Here is a 22,443-nt window from a genome sequence, read left to right as displayed (position 1 = left end):
TACTTGCCATGTGGCCTTGGGCAAGTCACTTAACCCCAATTGCCTTGCCTCCCCCTTTGCAAAAAAAATTAAAATATAAAAATTACTTCAATGAGGTAAAACAAAATTTGGATGATCCAACTGATAAAGTATTATGAATGAATTTAGAGGTATTTACCCACTACTCTGAAAATTTGTAAATCTCAACACAAATATATCTAAAATCAAGAAATATCATAATTTTAGAATAAAATTTTATTGATATCTCATTTTCCAGAGGGAGAGAAAAAAAGGAAGGGAAAAAAATAATCCATAACTGTAAGTGCCACCGAAATATTCACAGCACCAATGGTGACTGTAAATATGTTGGCATAGTTCTCAATTGCAAAGCATAACAGACTCTCCATATAGAAGACAGAAGCAAAACATTTATTCAGACACCAGAAAACCAAATCCCCAAACCAGAAAGCTGAATCCATCACAGAAGCAAAGAAGTTAATACACCATAACACTGCAGAGTCACACCATCCTTTAGCCTTTCCACAAACCAACACTCACAAGCCTAGCTGTCTGCTTGCCTACTGTCCTCTCTCTCCCACTGTCTAGCTGTTCTGACACCCTGCTTTCTGTGGGTTCTGTTTTACCCTTCAGGCAAACTCTTCCCACCACAGGTTCCATGTGATTACATTTGGCCTATTAGGGGGCAGGGAAGATCTTCAAAGCAGGGAGGGTCTTCAAATTCCCTTTGGCTTATTAAGGGGCAGGGAAGATCTTCAAATTTCCATTACTATTACAATAACCAATCAATACATTTTGAAAAATACCTGAAAATGTATGTAATATTCCACATCTGTGGGCTTAACACATGTAAAATAGTATGCACAGGGACCCCCTCACCTAGGTTGTATATGCCTAAGTAAGGGTATAGACATAGACATTTTCATTACTTTATTTACATAATTCCAAACTGTACAGCCTAATTTTTAATGGAAAAACACTAAAAGCTTTCTCAATAAAATAAGAGATAAAGCATGGTTGCACCTTGTCTCTACTACTGTTTAGTGACTGAAATACTTATTATAGCAACAATAGAAGGAAAAAGAAATTGAGGGAATAAGTATAAGAAAAAAGTAGGCAAATTTTTCTCTACTTGCCAGTGATAAGATAGTTTACTTGGAGAATCTCAAGGGAAAAAAATGGGAAAAAGTAGGAAGGAAAAGAACCTTTCTCAAACAATACTACAAAGTAGTAATCATAACATTCAATGGTACTGCTTAGGAATTGGAGAGATCAATTAATGAAATGGTCAATGAAATGACAATGTTGAAACATGTAGCTTGGAATATTGTATTCCAGAAAGCAAAGAATATAGACTTGCAGCCCTGAATAACTTACTCAGCAAAATTCAGTATAATCCTACAGGGTGAAAAGTGGGTCTTAAATGGAATAGAGAACTTCCAAGCCTTCCTGATGCAAAGATCAGAGTTGTGAAGAAATTTTGAAGTCCAAACAGAAAATTAAGAGAAACATTAAAAGGTAATACAAAACAATACTCACAAGGGACTAAACAAGGATAAACTGCTAACATGGGGAAATAATAAACGTGTCCCCACTGAAACCTGTCATCGTCATGGGACACAGAATGAGTAATTAGACAGAAGGCCTGGGAGAGGGTTCTATTATATCTTAAGATTTTAAGAGAAGAATGGAAAGAGAGAGAAAGAGGAAAAATTAGGTGGGGAAGGGAAAGGAAGGTTAAAGAAAATTATCTCACATTATTAGAGTGTACAAGCAGGCATCTATATAAACAAAAAAGAAGAGGTGGAGGAAAGTGGACTACACTTGAACCTTACTTTCATCTGAACTGGTCAAAGAAAGGAAGAATATACATACAGTTGGGTACATTGCATTCAACAGGGAAATAAGAGAGAAAACAGAGAAGGGAGAAGTGGGAATCAGTGAGAAGGTACATTAAGAGAGGGATCAGTCCTACAAAACAAACTCTAAGGATGTTAAAAATATTTACAACTTTTTGAAGTGTCAAAGAATGAGAATCTGAGAAGGCACCATAAATAAAATGAGGGATAGCTGAACAAGTTATAGTATATAATTGTGATAGAATGCTATTGTGCTATACAGAATATAGAAGACTATATAGAAATGATGAAGAAATTGGTTTTAGAGAAACCTGGGAAGACTTGTATGAACTGATGTGCAGTGAAGTGAACAGAATAAGGAATACAATTTATATAGTGACAATATGGTAAACACAAAAAACCTTTGAAACAATTAGGAACTCAGATCAGTGTAATCACCAACTACAATTCCAGATTACTAATGAAATCCATCTCCCTATAGAGGGCAGAATAAGATATTTTTTTTGGATATGGCCAAGCACAAATTTGTTTTCTTTGACTGTACATATTTGTAGCAGGGATTTTTTTTTCTCTCATTCTTGAGGCTAAGGGGAGGGGAAGTAGAAAGCAGAGGGGAGAGAGAGAGAAGGCAAATTTTTGCTGATTAAAAAATAAAATATAATTGAACAAAAAAGGATTCTGAAGGGATACATCTCTTCTCTCCCTTTTTTAATGTAAGTATTCCATCATCACTTAGCCCCCATTGTTTCTCTTTGGATTTCTTGGTTTGGTTTGATGCTCTTTATTATGTATTTGCTGGAGTATGTGTGGGAAAGCTGGGCTTCTTGACAATCAATCTTTCTCACAGTCATCATAAACAAAAGTTGATAAACAATGTAATTTCCATGCTAATGAAGACTAGTGCTGAAATGGTTTGCTAACACCTGTTATTCAAGTGGGCCTCAGTTATTATATGGGCTTGAAAAATCATTAAGTTGTGCCCATTAAAATAATATCCACTAGGCTTTCCACTAAGTCTGACAGAAGTTTTGTTTGATGCTTGAATTAGAAGTATTTTTTTTTAATGTTAGAATAAAACATCCATTAAGACCACCTCTACTCTCAAACAGCAAAACAGTATAAGAAGGCAACTTAAATTGATACTTATAATGAAGTGGTCATTTTGCCTTAGTTACTCATAACAAGCTCTATGACTGACAACAACAAAATGTTACCTGTTGAGAATAAGAATATGTATTTTGCTTCTTAATTAATAAGAGGAAAAAAACCAAGCAAATAAGAAAAAATACTCCTGCCTTTCGTTTTCCTTCTTTCTCCCAGTAATAGACATAATAGCGAAATTTAGCAGATTGTGGTTGGAAAGGAGGCTTGAAGTTGATGATAAGAGAGCCATCAAGCGAGGTCACAAGAACATCTAATGGAGGTCCAATTGTTGCTGAAATTGAAGTTGAAAGAATAAATAAGATTTTAAAATTAACAAGAAAAATATGATTTTTAAGAAACCTTTAAATATATCTGTCTCTACACTGGGCTTAATGTAAAAAAGAAAAACACAAATTTAAACCAAAGACAAGATAATAATAACCAACATTTGTATAACACATTATAGTTATAAGAACTTGATAGATTTTTTTTTTATTTTAGACTCAAGGCAACCATTTATGTCTAGCCTTTACTCATGATCTTGTTGTTGCTGTAGTTTAGTTGTTTGGCCATGTCTGACTCTCTGTGACCCCATGGACTGTAGCACTCCAAGTCCTTCCATCCTCTATTATCTTCTGAACTTCTAACATACAGAACTCAAATTATTCTAGTAGACTTCATTATATATATATATATATATATATATATATATATATATATATATATATATATATATATATATATATAAATTTTTTTTCTTTTCCTTATTATTTATCATGGGTGGTGTCTTGACTTGTGCTTGAATTGGATTTAAGTGAAGCTGAGTTGCACAAAACTGTCATCCTCACTCTCTCTTCCACAGTCATCAAAGTCAAGTGGCAGGACAAAAGTCAAGATGACTGGCAATGCCTGTGATACAGTGGATGACCTTGGCATCTTCAATGCTTGACCAAGCTCTAAGGGCTCCATGGCACCTGCTTCAGCTACCTTCGTGGCTTTTGGAACAAACTCCTCATCTGTCCATTCCACCAGGCAAAGTCTTCATGTGCTTGGGACAGATATCTTCCAACTCACCGAAAGGTTTAAGGCCTGATGGTTGCCCTCCACCTGGTTTTCAGCTTGTCAGCCAAGACAGTTTGTTGAGTCATGGCTAATGTGGGTACTACAGCTTCTTGGAGCCACAGGTGAGAGTTGAGTGAATCAGATGGACACCAAAGTTGGATGAGAAGGCCTTAAAAGAGTTCGGCAAGCCTTCATGCCAGAGATGCTAGTCCTCCTGAATACCTCATACACCCCTTGTCTTTTTAAAAAAATACTATTTGTTAAATGATCTCTTGGAGGGGAAAGGACATGTAAAAGAGTTTCTAGGAAAAACTGATGGTGTAAAAAAACAAAAGGCATCAATAAAAGCTTAAAAATAAAATTTTAAAACTACTCTAAAAAAAATCTACCATATCTCATAATGAATCAATAACAATATCTTTATATATAAAATACAAAGAAATGACTTAGAGAGGGTTTAATAAAACAATCAGGGGCAGCTGGCTAGGTGGCGCAGTGAATAGAGCACTAGCCCTGGAGTCAGGAGGACCTGAGTTCAAATCCGGCCTCAGACAACACTTACTAGCCATGGTCACATGGAGTAAGTCTCTTAACCCCAAGTGCCCTTCAAAAAGCAAACAACAACAAAAACAATCAGGAAGCCTGGCTGAGTATAAGCTTGGGCTATGGAAACTTCCAAAAAATGGTAAGAACAGGGAGCATGCCCATCATCCAGAGAAGAGGTAGCAAGCTTTAAAGGGTTTCATGGATCCTCAGAGAGACCCATTGTTCTTTCTGGATTATCACAGTGGAAAAACCAGGATTCAAATCCATGTAATGTAACTGGAAATCTAACATTCTTTCCACTATTATTTTGAGACTCTATTAATCTCTCCTGTAGAGGTTACAGGGTAACAGTTCTAACTGACTATTAAATATACTGGGATTCACCTTAGTTCCTACCACTGATGATCCTCTATAGTCTTACAATGAGTTGGCCCTTGTACACCAGAGTTAATTTGTTACCAGAATGTATTCTACTGTGTTTTCAACACAGAAACTGCCAGGGTTTATTCTCACTGGTCTAGATTTTGAAAGTGACCACGAAGAAAGAGGTAAAAGCACTTTATTATTTAATTTTTCCCCAGTTACATGTAAAAACAACTTTTTCACATTTGTTTTTAAACTTTGAGTTCCAAATTCTCTCCCTTCCTCCCTCCCATCCCTCTCATTGATAAGGCAAGCAATTTGACATGTGTAGTCACGACAAACATATCCATAATAGTCATATTGTGAAAGAAAACAGACAAAAACATTCCAGAAAAAAAAAAGTAAAAACCAGTACGCTTCAATCTGGTTTCAGTTCTTTCTTTGTAGATGGACAGCATTTTTCATAAGTCTTTTAGAATTGTCTTGGAGTGTTGTATTGCTGAGAATAGCAAAGTCATTCACAGCTGATCATCCTACAATACTGCTGTTGCTTTGTACACAGCACATTTCACTTTACATTGGCTCATGCAAGTCTTGCCAGGTTTTCTGAGAGCATACTGCTCATCATTCTTATAGTACAATAGCATTCCATCATAATCACATACCACAACTTGTTCAGCCATTCCCCAATTGATGGGCAACCCCTCAATTTCTAATTCTTTGCCCCCAGAAAAGAGCTGCTATAAATATTTTTGTACATATATGTCCTTTTCCTTTTCCTTTTTAAAAATCTCTTTTGGGATACAGACCTAGTAGTACTTCTAGGTCAAAAGGTATGCATGGTTGTATAGCCCTTTGGGCATAGTTCCAAATTGCTCTACAGAATGGCTGGATCAGTTCACAATTCCACCAATAATTCATTAGTGTCTCATTTTTCCCACATCCCCTCTAATATTTGTCAGTTACTTTTTCTGTCTTATTAGCCAATCTAATAGGTATGACAGTACCTCAGAATTGTTTTAATTTGTATTTCTCCAATCAATAGTGATTTAGAAGATTTTTTCATATGGCTATAGATAGCTTTGATTTTTTCCTTTTTTTTTTGTATCAAATTTGTCTTATTCTTTACAGTTCCTCATTCATCTTGATTCAGTCATTAGTGCTGCTTCCATCTGAAGGAACATCCTTCTGTAAGCCTCGCCTTGCCTCCAGTAGGCTGACAGAGTACAGTGGAGCATCCAACACAGAGAACCACTGTTTGTGCGTGACTGAAGACAGTGGTGATTTTATAGCACCCCGGGCACTTTACGTCCATGAAATACGAGTTCAGACTCTGCACCAAGCGCTTCTTTTTGTGCTTCCGCTTCTCCTCCTCGGGAGAGGGGTGCAGGAGGTCTTTCGCGAGAGGCATGTTGGCGCGGAGATATCTTCACCGCCGGAAAAGCTAGCTTTGATTTTTTCATCTGAAAACTGTTCATATCTTTTGATAATTTATCAACTGGGGAATGGTTCTAATTTTTATAAATTCGACTCAGTTCTCTATATGTTTGAAAAATGTGGCCTTTATTAGAGAAACTTGCTTCAAAATTTTTTCATAGTTATTATTGCTAACTACATTTTCCTCCATCCTATTCTCCACCTGTTTATTCTATTCTCTCTCCTTTCATCCTGTCTCTCCTCAAAAGTGTTTTGCTTCTGACTACCCTCTCCCTCAATCTGCTTTCCCTTCTCTTATCTTTCTCCTTCTACTTTCCTGTACAGTAAGAGATTTCTATACCTAATTGAGCTTGTATATTATTCCCTCTCAGAGCCAATTCTGATGACAGTCAGGTTCATTCAATATCCCTCACCTCTCTCTTCCCCTCCACTGCAAACACCTTTTCTTGCCTCTTTTATTTGAGATAATTTACCCTTCTACCTCTCTTTTTTCTCTTTCTTCCAGCACATCCTTTTCTCACCCCTTCATTTTATTGTTTTAGATATCATCCTTTCATATTCAACTCACATCTGTACCCTCTGTCTATATATATTCGTTCTAACAACTCTAATACTAAGAAAAGTCTCATGAGTTACAAAAAATCATCTTCCCATGTAGGGATATAAACAGTCTAACCCTAAGTTCCTTAGAATTTCATTTTTCAGTTTACCTTTTTATGCTTCTCTTGAGTCTTGTATTTGAAAATCAAATTTTCTATTCAGCTTTGGTTTTTTCATCAAGAATGCTTGAAAGTCCTTTATCTCACTGAATTTCTATTTTTTTCCCCTGAAGGATCATACTCAGTTTTGCTGGGCAGGTGATTCTTGGTTGTAATCCTAGCTCCTTTGCCTTCTGGAATATCATATTCCAAGCCCTCCAATCCTTTAATGTAGAAGCTGCTAAATCCTGTATTATCCTGCCTGTGGCTCCACCATACTTGAAATGTTTCTTTCTAGCTGCTTATAATATTTTCTCCTTAACCTAGGAACTCTGGAATTTGGCTATAATATTCCTGGGAGTTTTCATTTTGGGATGTCTTTCAGGAGGCAATTGGCGGAATCTTTCAATTTCTATTTTAACTTCTGTTTTTAGAATATCAGGGTAGTTTTCCTTGATAACTTATTAAAAGATGGCTCTTTTTTTGATCATGGCTTTCAGGTAGTCCAATAATTTTTAAATAATCTCTCCTGGATCAATTTGCCAGGTTAGTGGTTTTTCTAATGACATATTCACACTGTCTTCTATGTTTTTATTCTTTTGGTTTTGTTTTATTGCTTCTTGATTTCTCATAAAGTCATTAGCTCCCATTTGCTCCATTCTAATTTCTAAGGAATTATTTTCTTCAGTGAAATTTTAGACTTCCTTTTCCATCTGGCCAGTTGTGGTTCTTAAGGCATTCTTCTCCTCACTGGCTTTTTGGACTTCTTTTACCATTTGGCCTAGTTTGTTTTTAAGGTGTTATTTTCTTCAGTATTTTTTTGTGTCTCCTTTACTAAGCTGTTGACTCGTTTTTCATGATTTTCTTGCCTCGCTCTCATCTCTCTTCCCAATTTTTCCTCTGCCTCTCTTACTTAATTTTCAAAATCCTTTTTGAGTACTTCCATGGCCTGAGACCAATTCATATTTTTCTTGGGGCCTTTGGATGTAGGAGCTTATTGTCTTCTTCTGAGTGTGTTTTTATCTTCTTTGTTACCATATTAACTTTTTATAGTCAAGAGTTGTTTTTTTTTGTTGTTGTTTGCTCATTTTCCCAGTCTATTACTTGACTTTTAACTTTTTGTTAAAGTAGGGCTCAGTTTTCAGGGTGGAGGATGCACTGTCCCAAGCTTCAGGGGTTTTGTGCGGCTGTTTTCAGAGATACTTCTAGGGACTTGTACATTTTCAGTTCTTCTAAGGTGGTGTGATCTAAGGAGAGGTGTTTCCTTCTCTCCCTGGCCTGTGCTCTGGTCTGTGAGTGACCACAAGCACTCTTTTCTGCCCTGGAATTGTGAGAATCCCCCTCCACTGTGTATGCAAGCTCTGCTGACCTGGTGCTCCTCCTCGCCTTGGGCCTGAAACCCAGGATTGTGACCCGGATCAGGATATGGGTAAAGCAACAAAGTCCTGCCTCAGTGGACCCCTGGTGATCTCCTTCTGACAGCTGTTTTACCCCGTTCCTGTCTATGGGCTGTGAACTACAGAAGTAGCTGCTGCCACTGCAGGTTGAGTCATTCCCAAGCCCTGATTCTGGTTTTTTGGGGCTAGGGCTATGCTGGCATGGCCTGTGCTAGACTGCACTCCACTCTCACCCAGGTGTGACAGACCTTCCAAGTTGTCTTTGGTGTCTGTGGGCTGAGAGCACTGGAAACCAGCACTGCTGCTACTGATTCAGTTACCCCAAGGTCTGCTCCAGGTTTGCTGGGGCCCAATTTACACTGGCATGGCCTATGCTGGACTGCATTCCTCTCTTACCCTGGTGAGGACCTCTCCTGTCAACTTTCCAAGTTGTCTTGGACAGGAAATTTGTTTCACACCTATCTTTTTGTGGGTTCTGTTGCTTTAGAATTCAATTAGAGTCAGTTTTAAAAGATATTTGGAAGGGTTTGGAGGACAGCTCAGTAGAGTGCCTTTACTGCCTTTACCCTGCCTTTACTCAGACATCTTGGCTCTGCTTCTGGTAATAGTATTTTTAGTTGGCATAGGTTGTGAGATGGACATTTACTCTCTTGCAAAAAATAGAAATAAACACAAAATAGAAATAATATAGAAATAGAAAAATGGAAGGAAAACTTGGAAACCTGAGAAATAATATTTCACTTCTAGTTGCCAAAATAAAGAGGGAAAAAAAAGATATTAAAAAGTTCTTACCGTTTCGGAAATGCTGAAACCAAGGAACCAATGCCCAATCAGAAACTAGCTTGCCTAGTTCAGCTTTAATACGTAAAGAAACATTGAAATAAGGTGGAAAACATTCAGCTGCTGTGAAGTTGCAAATTGGTTCTGCAATTCTGGTACAATGAACACAATCCACTTGAGCCCAATTGGTACTGAGGCTATGGGGGAAAAAAACATTTTCAAATCAATGCTTTTCTTCTATATTACTATCTAAAGTACAATTTTCTCAGAAATTATTTCTCTTTTTTAAAAATCTTATTTTTATTAAATTTTTTTTGTTTTTATACTACCTTCATTTCTGAATATATCCTTCCCCACTTCCCTGCCTAGTGAGTCGAATATCTAACATATATTTTAAAAAGAGAAAAAAAGTTTAGCAAAACTGGCCAACACATCATGTGCAACATTATATACTCTGTCCCATACTTCCCTAGGCAAGCATTTCCCTAGGGTCAAGCTTGGTCCCTTTTGCTGCTGCTCTTCTTTCACTATACCTTGTTATACAGTCTCTACTTTTTTTTTTCTAATTTGCTTACATCACTTTGAACCAATTCACATGTCTTCTCATGCTTCTCAGGATGACTTCTTTAACTCTGTGTTTCACACATTATCTAAAGAATTGGTACTTTGCTGGGGGAAAATATGCTAAACTATTCAAATTTCAGTACTAAGGAAAAAATATGTGTGTATTTATATTTATATTTCATGGAACTGTGGCCTTTTATAGGCATGCTTTGGAAACACTTTCCTATTACCTTCCTAGTGCCACAGTGGATAGTGTGCTGGGCCTAGAGTCAGGAAGACTCAAGTTCAAATCCCATCTTGGATGCTGACTAGTTGTGTGACTCTCAGTAGGTCATTTAACCACTGTCTGCCTTAGTTTCCTCAACTATAAAATGGGGATGATAATAGCACCTACCTCCCAGAGTGGTTGTGAGATCAAATGTGAAAATATTTGTAAAAAGCATGTTTCCTGGAATACAGGAGACACTATATAAATGTTTATTTCTTTCCCTTCCTTTCCCCTATCTTCCTATCCACTCTATGTGTAAGTGAACACAATGAAATGCAAATGTAGACCATGCCAAAGACAAAATATCTTCTCAAAGATAAAATCCTTGGATTGCCAGCTTTGCTTCCATTCAGTGTCTACCAGAGACAAGTGTATAGCTTACATATAGCAAAGGAAGGTAAGTTTATACCTAGAAGTATCCTCATAGACATGCAGAGAACAGTGAGCCCCAATGGGATGAGTCAAGAGAAGAGCCTTTGATATGGTATCAAAGACAAGCAGTTTTGGTCATGTGTTATTGCTTCTGGTAGAGAAAGTAAAGCCAGAGAGTTCTGTGATATTAGGGGGAAAGGGAACGTCAGGGGGTAAAAAAAGGTAACCATAGAGCTGACACTTCAGGGAAGTACCTGACTGAAAAGCACATTCCTAAATATGTAAAGTTCCTGATGCTGAACTAAATAAAACCACTTCAAAACTGATGGTCAAATACACTGACAGAATGTACAACACCCTTCTTTGTGTGGAAGCTAATCAACACTCTCACTACCCCCACACTGACAAGCACAGGTGTTAGAAATGTGGTCACTGACAGTCATGGGTTAGAGGGCTCCCAAACCACAAACAAAAACAATGAGTAGGCTTACCAGTCAGGTCTCCTGCATAAGAACTTATAAGATTAGACCTGTGAAACAGCCTTTGACTGAACACATGAGAAAAATCTCTGCCTCAAATACTCCTGCAAAAACTCCAGGGACTTCAAAACAATCATCTCTGTTTCCCCAGAGAAAGAACTTTAAATAAGAATGTTGGAAGCTGATAAACAATTTTTAAAAATTATATCCTGCCCAATAAGGAGGTTTAAAGGGAAACACATTCATCTTAATGCCTGAATGGAATGAGCACCTCAACAGTTTCTGAGAGGAAGGGAAGTGGCAAAATTTATACTGATTAAATAATTAAATGAAACAACTGTAAGAAGCAGGGACAGTCTGGTATAATAGGAAAGGTACTGGAGGTTGTGTCAGGGAAAGAAGGGAGGAAGAAAGGAAAGAAGGAAGAAGAAAGAAAAGAAACACACATTTAATAAGTAGCTCCTACTTGCAAGGCACTGTGCTAAGCACTTTAAAAATATTACCTCATTTCATCCTTACAACTACCCTGGGAGGTAAATGCTATTATTATCCCCATTTTACAGCTGAGAAAAAAAAGGGAAGACAGAGGTTAAGTGACTTGTACAGGTTAAGTGAGTTATATAGGTAATAAGTGTATGGGAAAGGTAAAAGTGTGGTTTCTCAGAGACTGTCTGCTAAAGTAAGTCCTTAGGTCTTAGGTCTAAGTTTTCATTTTTTTTATTAGAAATTATGTGACTTTGAAACTTTAGAAATCTTTCTGTATAGTTGCTCTATTCTAGTCAGTCCTTCTCACCCAGCTTACCATGAAAGAGTTAAATTTCTATAGAACTGCAATAATTGCTGAACAAGACTACTGATAAGGGAGAACAGGCAGTAACCTTGGAAAAGCTCAGTTCCTGGTTCCCAGACAAAAACTCATAGATAATACTAAAAATAATGAAGAATGGAAGGAGCTGGCAGCAGCAGGTGGATTTGACCAATTAAGGGACAGACAGTAGCCTTGGGACCCTCAAGTCTAGATAAGAATGTATCAAGGGTAGACTGAAAGGAGGGGTCCAGTATTCTGAGGTTGTAATACACTGATGTAATGGACCTAATGTATTATGTAACAAGATTAGAGCCTCATGAATAATAATTATGTTAATATTCATAACCCTTGCTTATTTAACCCAGCTTTAGCTTATATATGGCGGCCTCCTCTCTCTTGGTGCTGTCCCAGAGACTGGACCGCCCACTTCTCGCGAGATTCTAATAAATCTTTCTACCTTCACTTTAAGAGGTCTCCAAGTAGTCAATTTGGGTTAGGGTCTCCGTATCCCACACATAAGTGTCTGAGGATGAATTTTGAACTCTGGTCTTTCTGACTCCAGGCCCATTGTTCTATTGACTGTACCACCCAGCATAAGCTCTGGTAAAACAGCTGTAACCTGTGAGTACTGGGGGAGGGGCACACCTAAGGAAGCCAGCGTGAGCTCTAGAAAATGGGCCTTAAGTCTGCAAAAGTGGGAAGGTTTTCATCAGAAGATATAATAAATGAGCCTTAAGCACGGGGGCATTCCGAACAAGGATAACCCAGTGGGGTATCCTTGAAGTCAGTATTAATGAGTATCCTAATTAGGATCACTGATCTTGAGCTGGAATGGAACTCTGAGGCTATCTGGTCCAATCCCTTTGTTTTACTAAATAAGGAAACTAAGGCCCAAGAAAGGTGACATGTCAAAGGCTACACAGGTAGTAAGCATCAGTTAAAATTTGAAAACAAGTCTTGGGGCCTGAAGCCACTGGGATCTCAGCCTTGGTTGATCTCTATAGAAGTGGAGAACACAGCCAGGAAGATAGGTCCCAGCTGTGCATTCCTGGGAGCACTGGGAGCCACAGCAGGAAACAGGACACAGGCACATGCCAAGGGGCCTTGCCAGAGTCTTGAAATTTCCACGATCCAACTGGAGGCCTGTCAGGGACACAGCAGAAGATGGGGCCTATAAGTGATTAGGGATTTTCCAAATGGAAGGAGACAGACAACCTATGGCCACCAGGAGCCTGTGATAAAAGCCAGGTATTAAGGCAAGGAGTTGGATCCATTACTCTATCCAAGATGGTAGTGGCAACCAAATTACAGAGGGTACAGGTCCAAACAGGATCTAACTGGTCCATCAAGAAGTAGAGGATGGGGAGTTGGGAAGAGGGTGAGTTGTGGAGCCTAACTCTATCACAAAATTCCAATCTAGGAACTAAGCCTAGAAATATGAGTAGATAAAAAACATTAAACACAATGAAGAAGTATTATGAATTAACAAAACAAAACCAATGGATAAACCCTAATAAAAACCAGTAATTCCACAATAAGTGTAAACAGGACGTCAGGAGAAAAAAAAATTGCTCAGCCATAAGAAATCCAAGAATGTTATAGGAAATGAAACGAGATAAATAAATAAATGAAAGAGTTTTTGAGGGACAAAAATGGAAAAGAAAGGACAGTTTAAAAAAGAAGTTGGAAAATCATTCTGAAATAGTAGACTTAGCAATAACTGTTGTAAAGTTGAGAAAATTGAGGAATATGATATTCCAAAAGGCAAAAGATAAAGGCTCACAACCAAGAATAATTTCAAAAGCAAAATGCAGAAAACAGAACTCAATGACTCCAGGAGACACCATGAAACAAAAGAACAAAGTGCAAACATCAAAAAAGAAGGCATATATTTTTAAAAATATTTCAAATATAAAACAATAGAAGGAATCTACTATCAAAAACAATGGACCTGGAAGATGGCGGAGTAGAAGCAGGACCTCCGCTGGGCTCCGGCTTCCACCTTCCCCAATCCATGTAAAAGGGGACTCTAAACAAACTTTGGAGCTGCAGAACCCACAAAATGATACAGAGAAGCTAACCTCCTGCTGAGGACAGCCCAGCAGGCCAGCAGGAATCTGCCACCGCAGCGCTCTGGGAGCCGAGCCCAGCCCCACCCCGAGGTTTTAGCTCCAGAGCGGCCTGACCAGCCGCAGGCCAGAGTGACCCCAAATCAGCAGCAGCTGTGGCCGTTTCCAGATTTGTCAACATATAGATGTGAAGGACAAAGTGAGAGGTCAGTGAAGTCTGGACTTTGGGACTCTGTAAGTGGGAGTGCGTGGCTTTTGTCCCCGGGGTGTGAAACTGCTGTGGGCACAGCCAGCCAGCGCCACGTGGCAGCTTCAGCTCCTAGCCTGCAGAGTGTAGGGGGACCAAGCACCAGTCTGAGGGGTAATCGCTCTTGCTTTAACCTTCTTCGATCTGGACTGCAGTCTAGGATGGAGGTCCTGGGGTGTGCGACCAGTTTGCCAGAGCATTGCAGACCTCAGAGAGGGCACCTATCTAATACCTCCGGCAGCTGAGAAAACCCCAGCGTTTGGGACTAAAGCTCCCCTGTCTGGTGGCAGAGTCCTATCGTGGCAAAAAGCCCAGGGGTCAAGTGACTGAGGGGCGACATGACCAGGCAAAGGAAACAAAGCAGACAGAAGATTCCAACATTACACTCCTATTCTGGGGACAAAAAGGAGCAAAGCATGGAACAGGAGGAAGACAGTGAAGTCAGAACTCCTGCACCAAAAGCTTCTAAGGAAAATACCAGCTGGTTACTGGCCATAGAGGACCTTAAGAAGCAGATAAGAGAAGTGGAGGAAAAACTGGGAAGAGAAATGAGAAGAATGCAAGAAAATTACGAAATGAGAGTCAACAGCCTGACTGAGGAAAATAACACCTTAAAAAACAGACTAACTCAAATGGCAAAAGAGGCTCAAAAAGGCAACAAGGAGAAGAATGCCTTAAAAAGCCAAATTTGCGAGATGGAAAAAGAATCTCCAAAGCTCACTGAGGAGAATCATTGCTTCAGAATTAGACTGAAGCAAATGGAAGCTAATGACTTTATGAGAAATCAAGATGTTGTTAAACAGATGCAAACAAATGAAAGAATAGAAGGCAATGTGAAATATCTCATGGGAAAAACCACTGACCTGGAAAATAGATCCAGGAGAGATAATTTAAAAATTACTGGACTTCCTGAAAGCCATGATCAAAGTAAGAACCTAGAAATCATCCTTCAGGAAGTTCTCAAAGAAAACTGCCCTGATGTTTTAGAACCAGAGGGCAAAAGAGAGATTGAAAGAATCCACCAATCACCTCCTGAAAAAGATCCCAAAAAGAAAACTCCTAGGAATATTATAGCCAGGTTCCGGAATTCCCAGATTAAGGGAGAGACTATTACAAACAGCCAGGAAGAAACAATTTGAATATTGTGGAAACACAATCAGGATAACCCAGGATCTGGCAGCTTCTACACTGAGGGATTGAAAGGCTTGGAATAGGATATTCCAGAGATCAAAGGAGCTGGGATTAAAACCAAGAGTCACCTACCCAGCAAAACTGAGTATCATGTTTCAGGGGAAAATATGGTCATTCAGTGGAATAAAGGACTTTCAAGCATTCTTGCTGAAAAAACCAGAATTGAATAGAAAGTTTGACATTCAAATACAAGAAGCAAGAGAAGCATGAGAAGGTAAACAGGGAAAAGAAATCATAAGGAACTTATCAAAGTTGAACTATTAACATTCCTGCAAGGAAAAACAATAATTGTAACTTAAGAAACTTTTCTCAGTAGTTGAAGGGAATAGAAATATATATATATGTCTATATATGAGGATATATGGGCATATGAATACATATGTGAATGTGTATATATGTTTACAGGTATACATAGATAGAGGGCACAGGACCAATTTAACAGGAAGGGATGATACTTAAAAGGTGAAATTAAGATGTGAGAGAGGAATATAATGAGAGGAGATGGGGAGAGACAGAATGGGGTAAACTATCTCATATAGAAGAGGTAAGGGAAAATGGTTACAATGGAGGGGAAGAATAGGAAGGCAAAAGGGAATGGGTCAGTTCTTTATTCTTTATATAAAATCTTATTCTCACTGAATTTGGCTCGGGGAGGGAATGAAATACACATGAAATAGGGTATCTCACCCTCCATGAGAGTAGGGGGAGAAGGGGATGACAGGGGGGATGATGGAAGTGAGGGCAGGCTGGGGGGGAGGGAAGTTGGGAGCACCCACTTTTGAAAAGGGATGGGATCAAAGTAGAGAATAGAACAAGTGGGAGGTGGGATAGGAGGGTGGGAAATATAGTCAGTCTTTTACAATATATCTACTATGTTATTGTTTTGTATTAGCCACACATGTACAACATATACTGAACTGCTTATCTTCCCAGTAAGGGTGGGAGACAAGGGAGGAAGGGAATGAATATATATACATACATATATATATATATATATATATATATATATGCTATTATTAATACTATCTTATATGTAATTGGGAAATAAGATATACAGGTACTGGGGCATAGAGATCCACTGGAAAAGTCGAAAGGGGTATGGGAGAGAGCAGATTGGAGGAGGGGATATCCTGTGCAACTGCTATTTTGTGTGGTGGGTAGGGGAAAAACGGGGAGAAAATCTGTAACTCAAAATCTGGTGGAAATGAATGATGTAAATCAGAAGTTAATAAAGCATTTGGACAAAAAAAAAAAGGAGAAGAGGCAGCATGGTCCAGGATTAATAGTGTTAAGGTTTTAGAACTATCCTCCAAAACACTATTGAAACCAATAAAAAGTATTGTAGATAGTATTTTTGTTCAGTTATTTCAGTTGTGTTTGACTCTTCAAGATACCATTTGGGGTTTTTCTTGGCAAAGATATTGGAGTGGGGAAGAAATTAAAGGTATCTATAATCATATGAAAAAATGCTCTAAATCACTATTGATTAGAGAAATACGAATCAAAACAACTCTGAGGTACCACATCACACCTATCAGATTGGCTAATATAATAAAACAGGAAAATGATAAATGCTGGAGAAGATGTGAGAAAATTGGAACACTAATGCATTGTTGGTGCAGTAGTGATCTGATCCAACCATTCTGGAGAGCAATTTGGAACTATGCTCAAAGAGCTATAAAAATGTACATACCTCTTGACCCAGAAATATCACTTCTAGGTCTATATCCCAAAAAGACCATACAAATGGGAAAAGAACCTGTATGTAGAAAAATATTTATAGCAACTCTTTTTGTGGTGGAATTGGAAAGAAGTGGAATTAAGGGGATGCCCATCAACTGGGGAATGGCTAAACAAGTTGTGGTATATGAATATAATGGAATGCTATTGTGCTATAAGAAATGAAGAGCAGATGGACTTCATAACAACATGGAGAGACTTATATAAACTGATGCTGAGTGAGGGGAGCACAACCTGGAGAACAACATACACAATTACAGACACATTGAACTTGTGATGACTAACTTTGATAGACTGGGCTCTTCTCAGCAATGCAAAGTTATAAGACAATTCCAAAGAACTTATGATGGAAAAGGCTATCCACATCCAGAGAGAGAATTATTGAGTCTGAATGCAGAATGAAGCAAACTACTTGCTCTCTCTCTTTTTTCATTTTGTTTTGTTTCTCCTTCCTTGTTGTTCATTACATTGGCTATAATTCTTCTTAACAACCTGACTAATGTTGAATGTGAAACTATATATAGAGCCTATATCAGACTGCATACCACCATGAGGGGGAAAGGGAGAGGAGAAGGAGCAAAGGGAGGTGTAGAGGAGGGGGAAAAATGTGGAACTCAAAAAGTGGTGGAACTGAATGTTGTAAACTAAAAGTAAACAAATTTTTTAAAAAAGATACTGGAGTGGCTTGCTATTTTCTTTCTACAGCTCATTTTACAGATGAGGATATTGAGGCAAACAGAATTAACTGACTTGCCCAGGGTCACACAGCTAGTAAGTGTCTGAGGTTACATTTGAACTCAGGAAGATGGATCTGGTGCTCTATTCACTGTGCCATCTAATTGTCCCACAGATAGTATACTTACAATTTATACTCCACGCTGTACAGCACTGGGCTTGTAAGACTGCTTATGGGTACAGGATCCCAGCTCAGAACTTGCTCTAAATTATAGAGGTGAATTCTCTGGTTTTGTGGAGCTGGTAGGTAGGTAAGTGATTCTTTAAAAAAGAAAAAAAATGATTGGCAAGTTACTAAAACTTATATGAAAGCAGTGCCAAACAGTATTACCTATTCTATTGCTTTCTTAATGAATGGTCTTTGGCAATCTATCAGTTGATTAACAAACATTACTGAAGTGCCAGACAGTGGAAAACTAAGATGAGGTTTCTAAGATAGAGTCCAAATGGTGATGTATGCTTTGAGTGGTTTTTCAAGTTGGAAATAATAGGCTGCCAGAAATCATCTAGTTTCTCTCACATGAGATTTCATGTGAGATATAGGCTATGGTGAGAGGTACAGCTTTGGAAAACAGATTTTTTTCCCTATAGAAAGCTAAATGCCCAACCAGCAGTCTGGGAGATAGAAGGACTTCATAACAAAGGTGGGATTCATGCTGGATTGGACTCAAATTCTGAGGTTCTTTCTAACTACAAGATTATATGACTCTAGAAACTGGTTTTGAATTGTATCTGTTATTAGCTGAATGCATGGGAGCATCACCTTTCCTTCACTGCCCCTAGGACTCCTCTCTCTGATTTGAACTCCTTCTTAAAACTTTATATAAGGAGGGCACCTAGGCCGGCCAGCCCATCATTTCCCACCAGGCTGAACTTCACCTGACTTCTCCATCATACTCCTCTGCTGAGTAACTTCTCCCCACCAGACCTACCCTTTCATAACAGAACTAACCATAGGCCTTGTTTAATTGGTCTTGCTCTATGAACTCTGATGTTAGGGTTTAGAAGAGACACATATATTACCTCCCCCTATTTGAATGTAAACAGCTTACCCTTTATCATTGTTTATTCATGTTTACCTTTTTATGTTTCTCTTCACTCCTGTGTTTGAACTGCAAAGTCTCTAATACAACTCTGGTATTTTCTTCAGGAATGCTGGTAAGTCCTCTCTTTTATGAAAAATCTATTTCTTCCATTGTAACATTACACTCAGTTTTGCTGGATAAGTTATTCTTGGCTATATCCCAATATCCTTTGCCTTACAGAATATTTTATTCCAAGTTCTCTGCTCCTTCAAAGTAAAGGCTATTAAATCCTTTGTGATCCTTATTGTGGTTCTTCAGTACTTGAATTCTTTCTTTCTGGCTACATAATGTTTATTTGACCCAGTGTAATAGTAATGGAATTTAAAGATCCCCCTGTATTGGCTTGGTTTTCAGACTGAATGTGTTAAAACCCAGAGCTTTTGAATCCCACTTGTGGGATGAACTTGTTGACATGAAGAGAGGGCTGAACTGGGAGGAGCTGGTGATGTGGATTTAGAGAGGCACAAGCAGAGGAAGAAAGGCAGAAGAATTTTTTTGGAAGCAGCATCTTGGAGGTAGAGAGACAGAGAGGATTGCTGAGGGCCAGTTCAAACTGCCCAGGACTACTGAGAGCTACCACCTAGAGCTGCCAAGGTCTGAGGAGACATGGCTGTTATGCTGGTACTTTGTCTGTCTGTTTTGATGTTGTTTTGCCAGATTCGTTCACTGGTGAAGGACAGTCCTGTTGTTGCAGAGGTCCTAGAAGCTTACTGCTGGTTCAGGGGTCCAGAGACTGTTCTGTAGACAGAGAATGAATTGCGTCCACTGGTGAAGGACAGTGCTGTTGTTGCAGAGGTCCTGGAACCTTGCTGTTGGTTCAGGGGTCCTGAGACTGTTCTGCACACAGAGTGAATTGCGTCCACTGGTGAAGGACAGTGCTGTTGTTGCAGAGGTTTTGGAACCTTGCTGTTGGTTCAGAAGCCCTGAAGAAGGATTTTCTGGTTGTATGTTTACAGAAATCCTGGAAGAGTGTTTTGCTAATGTTTTCAGGGGTCCTAGGACTATTCTGGAGACAAAGAATGAATTAATGAGGATACTGGCAATGTATCTTGTGGCCTTGCTAACCTTTGTCTCCCCAGGAACAAAGATTGCTGAGAACTTGCCTTGTGTCAAGATGAAGAAAAGACCTCCATTTGGGTATTAAATGCTGTGCTTAAGCTTGCTGTAACTCTGGAGTAGATGGCCTTTTCAGTTGTGATCCAGGGGTGGGAAACTTTTGACTCTTTTTTGCTCTGTGACTAACCAAATGAATGTGTTTTGTTCATGATTGGAAACTAATCTCCATTATAGAAGAGGGACTTTGATTGACTAAATGAATGTAATGTCCAGGGGTGGAGTAGTACTTGAAAATTATTGAATTGCACTTGGTGAATGCTGCATTTTGATTTTCTCTGTTCTTAATTTATCACTGAATAAAATGGAGAGCAGCTATGCTGGTACTTTGAACCTTGAGAAGTTGCCTTTGCTTGGCATTACACCTGGAAACTCTGGATTTTGATTATGACTTTCCTGGAAATTTTCATGTGGCAGTTTCTTTCAGGCGATGACCAGTGGATTTTATTTCCACTTGATGGAATCCTAATAAAGATGCCCCCAACCCCAATATTCTAAATTCATTATAGGCTTGGCCCTACTGAACAGCAGGCCTACTATACCTACCTAGCTCCTCTACATCCCCCCAATGTCCTAACTTCTTTGTCTATGCCTCACTGGAACAACAGGTATGTCCCTGCACTCTTAGTTACCACAGAAACAACAGGTGTATCTATGTGATGGGAACCCAACTACTGCCTCTACTGCCCCCAGACCCATTCTCACAGAAACAGGTGTGTTCTTGTATTCAATCACAATCACATCATCCATCTAGCCCAAGACAGGACCACAATACCTATCTGTCTTAACCAGACAGGACCACAATAGCTAGCCAGTTGGAGGGCAGAATGACCAGAATGTTTAACCACTGAACCATAGATGGCACCCCTCCTCTATTACCTAATCCCTTAAGAAACTCCTCCTGCCTTTTTAATATAATTATATTCCTCTATTCTATGTAAATTTCTGTTATGTAATTGCATCTTAACCCTATAAAATCCATCTTGCTTTCTCTAAAGTTGCTGCTTCCTCTTGGAATTTAGCTTGCTTCATGAGAGGCATCAATTTCAATAAATGCCTACACTTGGATTAGAGGTGGTCTGACTCTGAATTCTTTGAGATGGTTCCACCACAATACATCATGAAACCCCAACAGTTTTTAGGTGGGCAGAGCTCCTACCTCAACAACTTTTTGGCATCCTTGGGTTTAAAATGCAATAGCTTTTTGGCATCCCTGCATGGGCCTGACTCTCTGACTTTGACCTCCCCCTCCATGTGGAGCAGAGTCTCTGATTCGGACTCCTTCTAATCCAAACGTAAGCTAATCTTTTTCTCTTCCCTTAGCTGGGAGGTCCTTCAAGCATGTAGGAAGGCTTGACTGTGTATTTCTTGGTGTAATGTAATGCCAAGGAAAGGCAACTTCCCAAGGTTCAAAATACCAGCATAGTTGCTCTCCATTTTATTCAGTGACAAACCAAGAACAGAGAAGATCAAAACATGACATCATTCAAAATACAGCATTTACTAAGTGTGATTAAATAATCTCCAAGTACTACCCCACCCCAGGACCTTCCATTCATTCAATCAATTACAAAGTCCCTGTTCTAAATACTACTCCACCCCTAGGCTGTACCTTCATTTAGTCCACCACAAAGCCCCTCTTCTCAAATGGAGATTAATTTCCAAATCTAAGTAAAGTACATTCATTTGTTCAACCATAGAACACAAAAAGGTCAAAAGTTCCCCACCCCTGGATCACAATTGAATCTACCCCAGAGTTACAAGTTTAAGCACAGCACTTAATACCCAAATGGAGGTCTTTTCTTCATCTTGACAGGAAGCAAGTTCTCAGCAATCTTAGTTCCTGGGGAGACAGGTAAAAAGGCTAAGCCTTTTAGCAAGGCCACAGGATACATTGCCAGTCTCTTCATTGATTCATCCTCTGTCTGCAGAACAGTCCTATAACCCCTGAAAACATTAGCAAAACCCTCTCCCAGGATTTCTGTAAACATACAACAAGAAAATCCTTCTTCAGGGCTTCTGAACCAACAGAAAGGTTCCCAGACCCCTGCAACAACAGCACTGCCCTTCACCAGTGGACAGTATTCACTCTCTGTCTGCAGGACAGTCTCAGGAGCTCTTAGCCAACAACCAGGTTCCAGGATTTCTTCAACAAAAGGACTGTCTTTCACCAGTGGACAAATCTGGCAAAACAACATCAAAACAGACAGACAAAGTACCAGCAAAACAGCCATGTCTCCTCAGTCCTTGGCAGCTCAGGGGGCAGGTCTCAAAAGTCCAGGGCAATTCAAAGTGGCCCCCAGCAATTCTCTCAGGCTCTCTCTCTGCCTCCATGAGGGTGCTGCTTCCAAAAAGTTCTTCTGCCTCTCTCTTGTCTCTCCAAATCTACGTCACCAGCTCCTCCCAGTTCGTGACTTTCTTTTCACATCAACAAGTCCATCCCACAGGTGGGATTAACAAGCTCTGAGTTTTAACACAATCAATTTGAAA

The 22,443-nt window shown here is 39.2% G+C and overlaps 3 protein-coding genes across 3 annotated transcripts in view; 1 reads left to right on the top strand and 2 right to left on the bottom strand.

Moving 5' to 3' along the window:
• The window catches only part of TMEM50B (transmembrane protein 50B), a 54,435-nt gene extending 50,388 nt beyond the window's left edge, over window positions 1-4,047 (top strand). The window contains exon 7 of the mRNA XM_069074930.1: window positions 3,862-4,047. Within this exon, the coding sequence (XP_068931031.1) occupies window positions 3,862-3,898 (37 nt within the window). The 3' untranslated portion in view covers window positions 3,899-4,047. The remainder of the gene's footprint in view (window positions 1-3,861) is intronic.
• The window catches only part of IFNGR2 (interferon gamma receptor 2), a 35,705-nt gene that overhangs the window by 7,731 nt on the left and 5,531 nt on the right, over window positions 1-22,443 (bottom strand). The window contains exons 2-4 of the mRNA XM_069074925.1: window positions 17,884-18,016; window positions 9,295-9,479; window positions 3,152-3,291 (exon numbers count right to left, since the gene is read on the bottom strand). Of these exons, the coding sequence (XP_068931026.1) occupies window positions 3,152-3,291; window positions 9,295-9,479; window positions 17,884-18,016 (458 nt within the window). The remainder of the gene's footprint in view (window positions 1-3,151; window positions 3,292-9,294; window positions 9,480-17,883; window positions 18,017-22,443) is intronic.
• On the bottom strand, window positions 6,052-6,443 carry LOC138151448 (small ribosomal subunit protein eS27-like). Its single transcript, XM_069074931.1, has one exon. It carries the CDS (start codon window positions 6,379-6,381, stop codon window positions 6,127-6,129), a length of 255 nt encoding a protein of 84 aa, XP_068931032.1. The 5' UTR covers window positions 6,382-6,443; the 3' UTR covers window positions 6,052-6,126.

The sequence above is a fragment of the Petaurus breviceps genome, unplaced genomic scaffold, assembly GCF_028583685.1.
Source record: "Petaurus breviceps papuanus isolate PSGF00001 unplaced genomic scaffold, PetGlider_PUasm1.0 90897, whole genome shotgun sequence".
Taxonomy (NCBI): Eukaryota; Metazoa; Chordata; class Mammalia; order Diprotodontia; family Petauridae; genus Petaurus; species Petaurus breviceps.
This window is presented reverse-complemented; position numbering and strand designations above follow the sequence as displayed.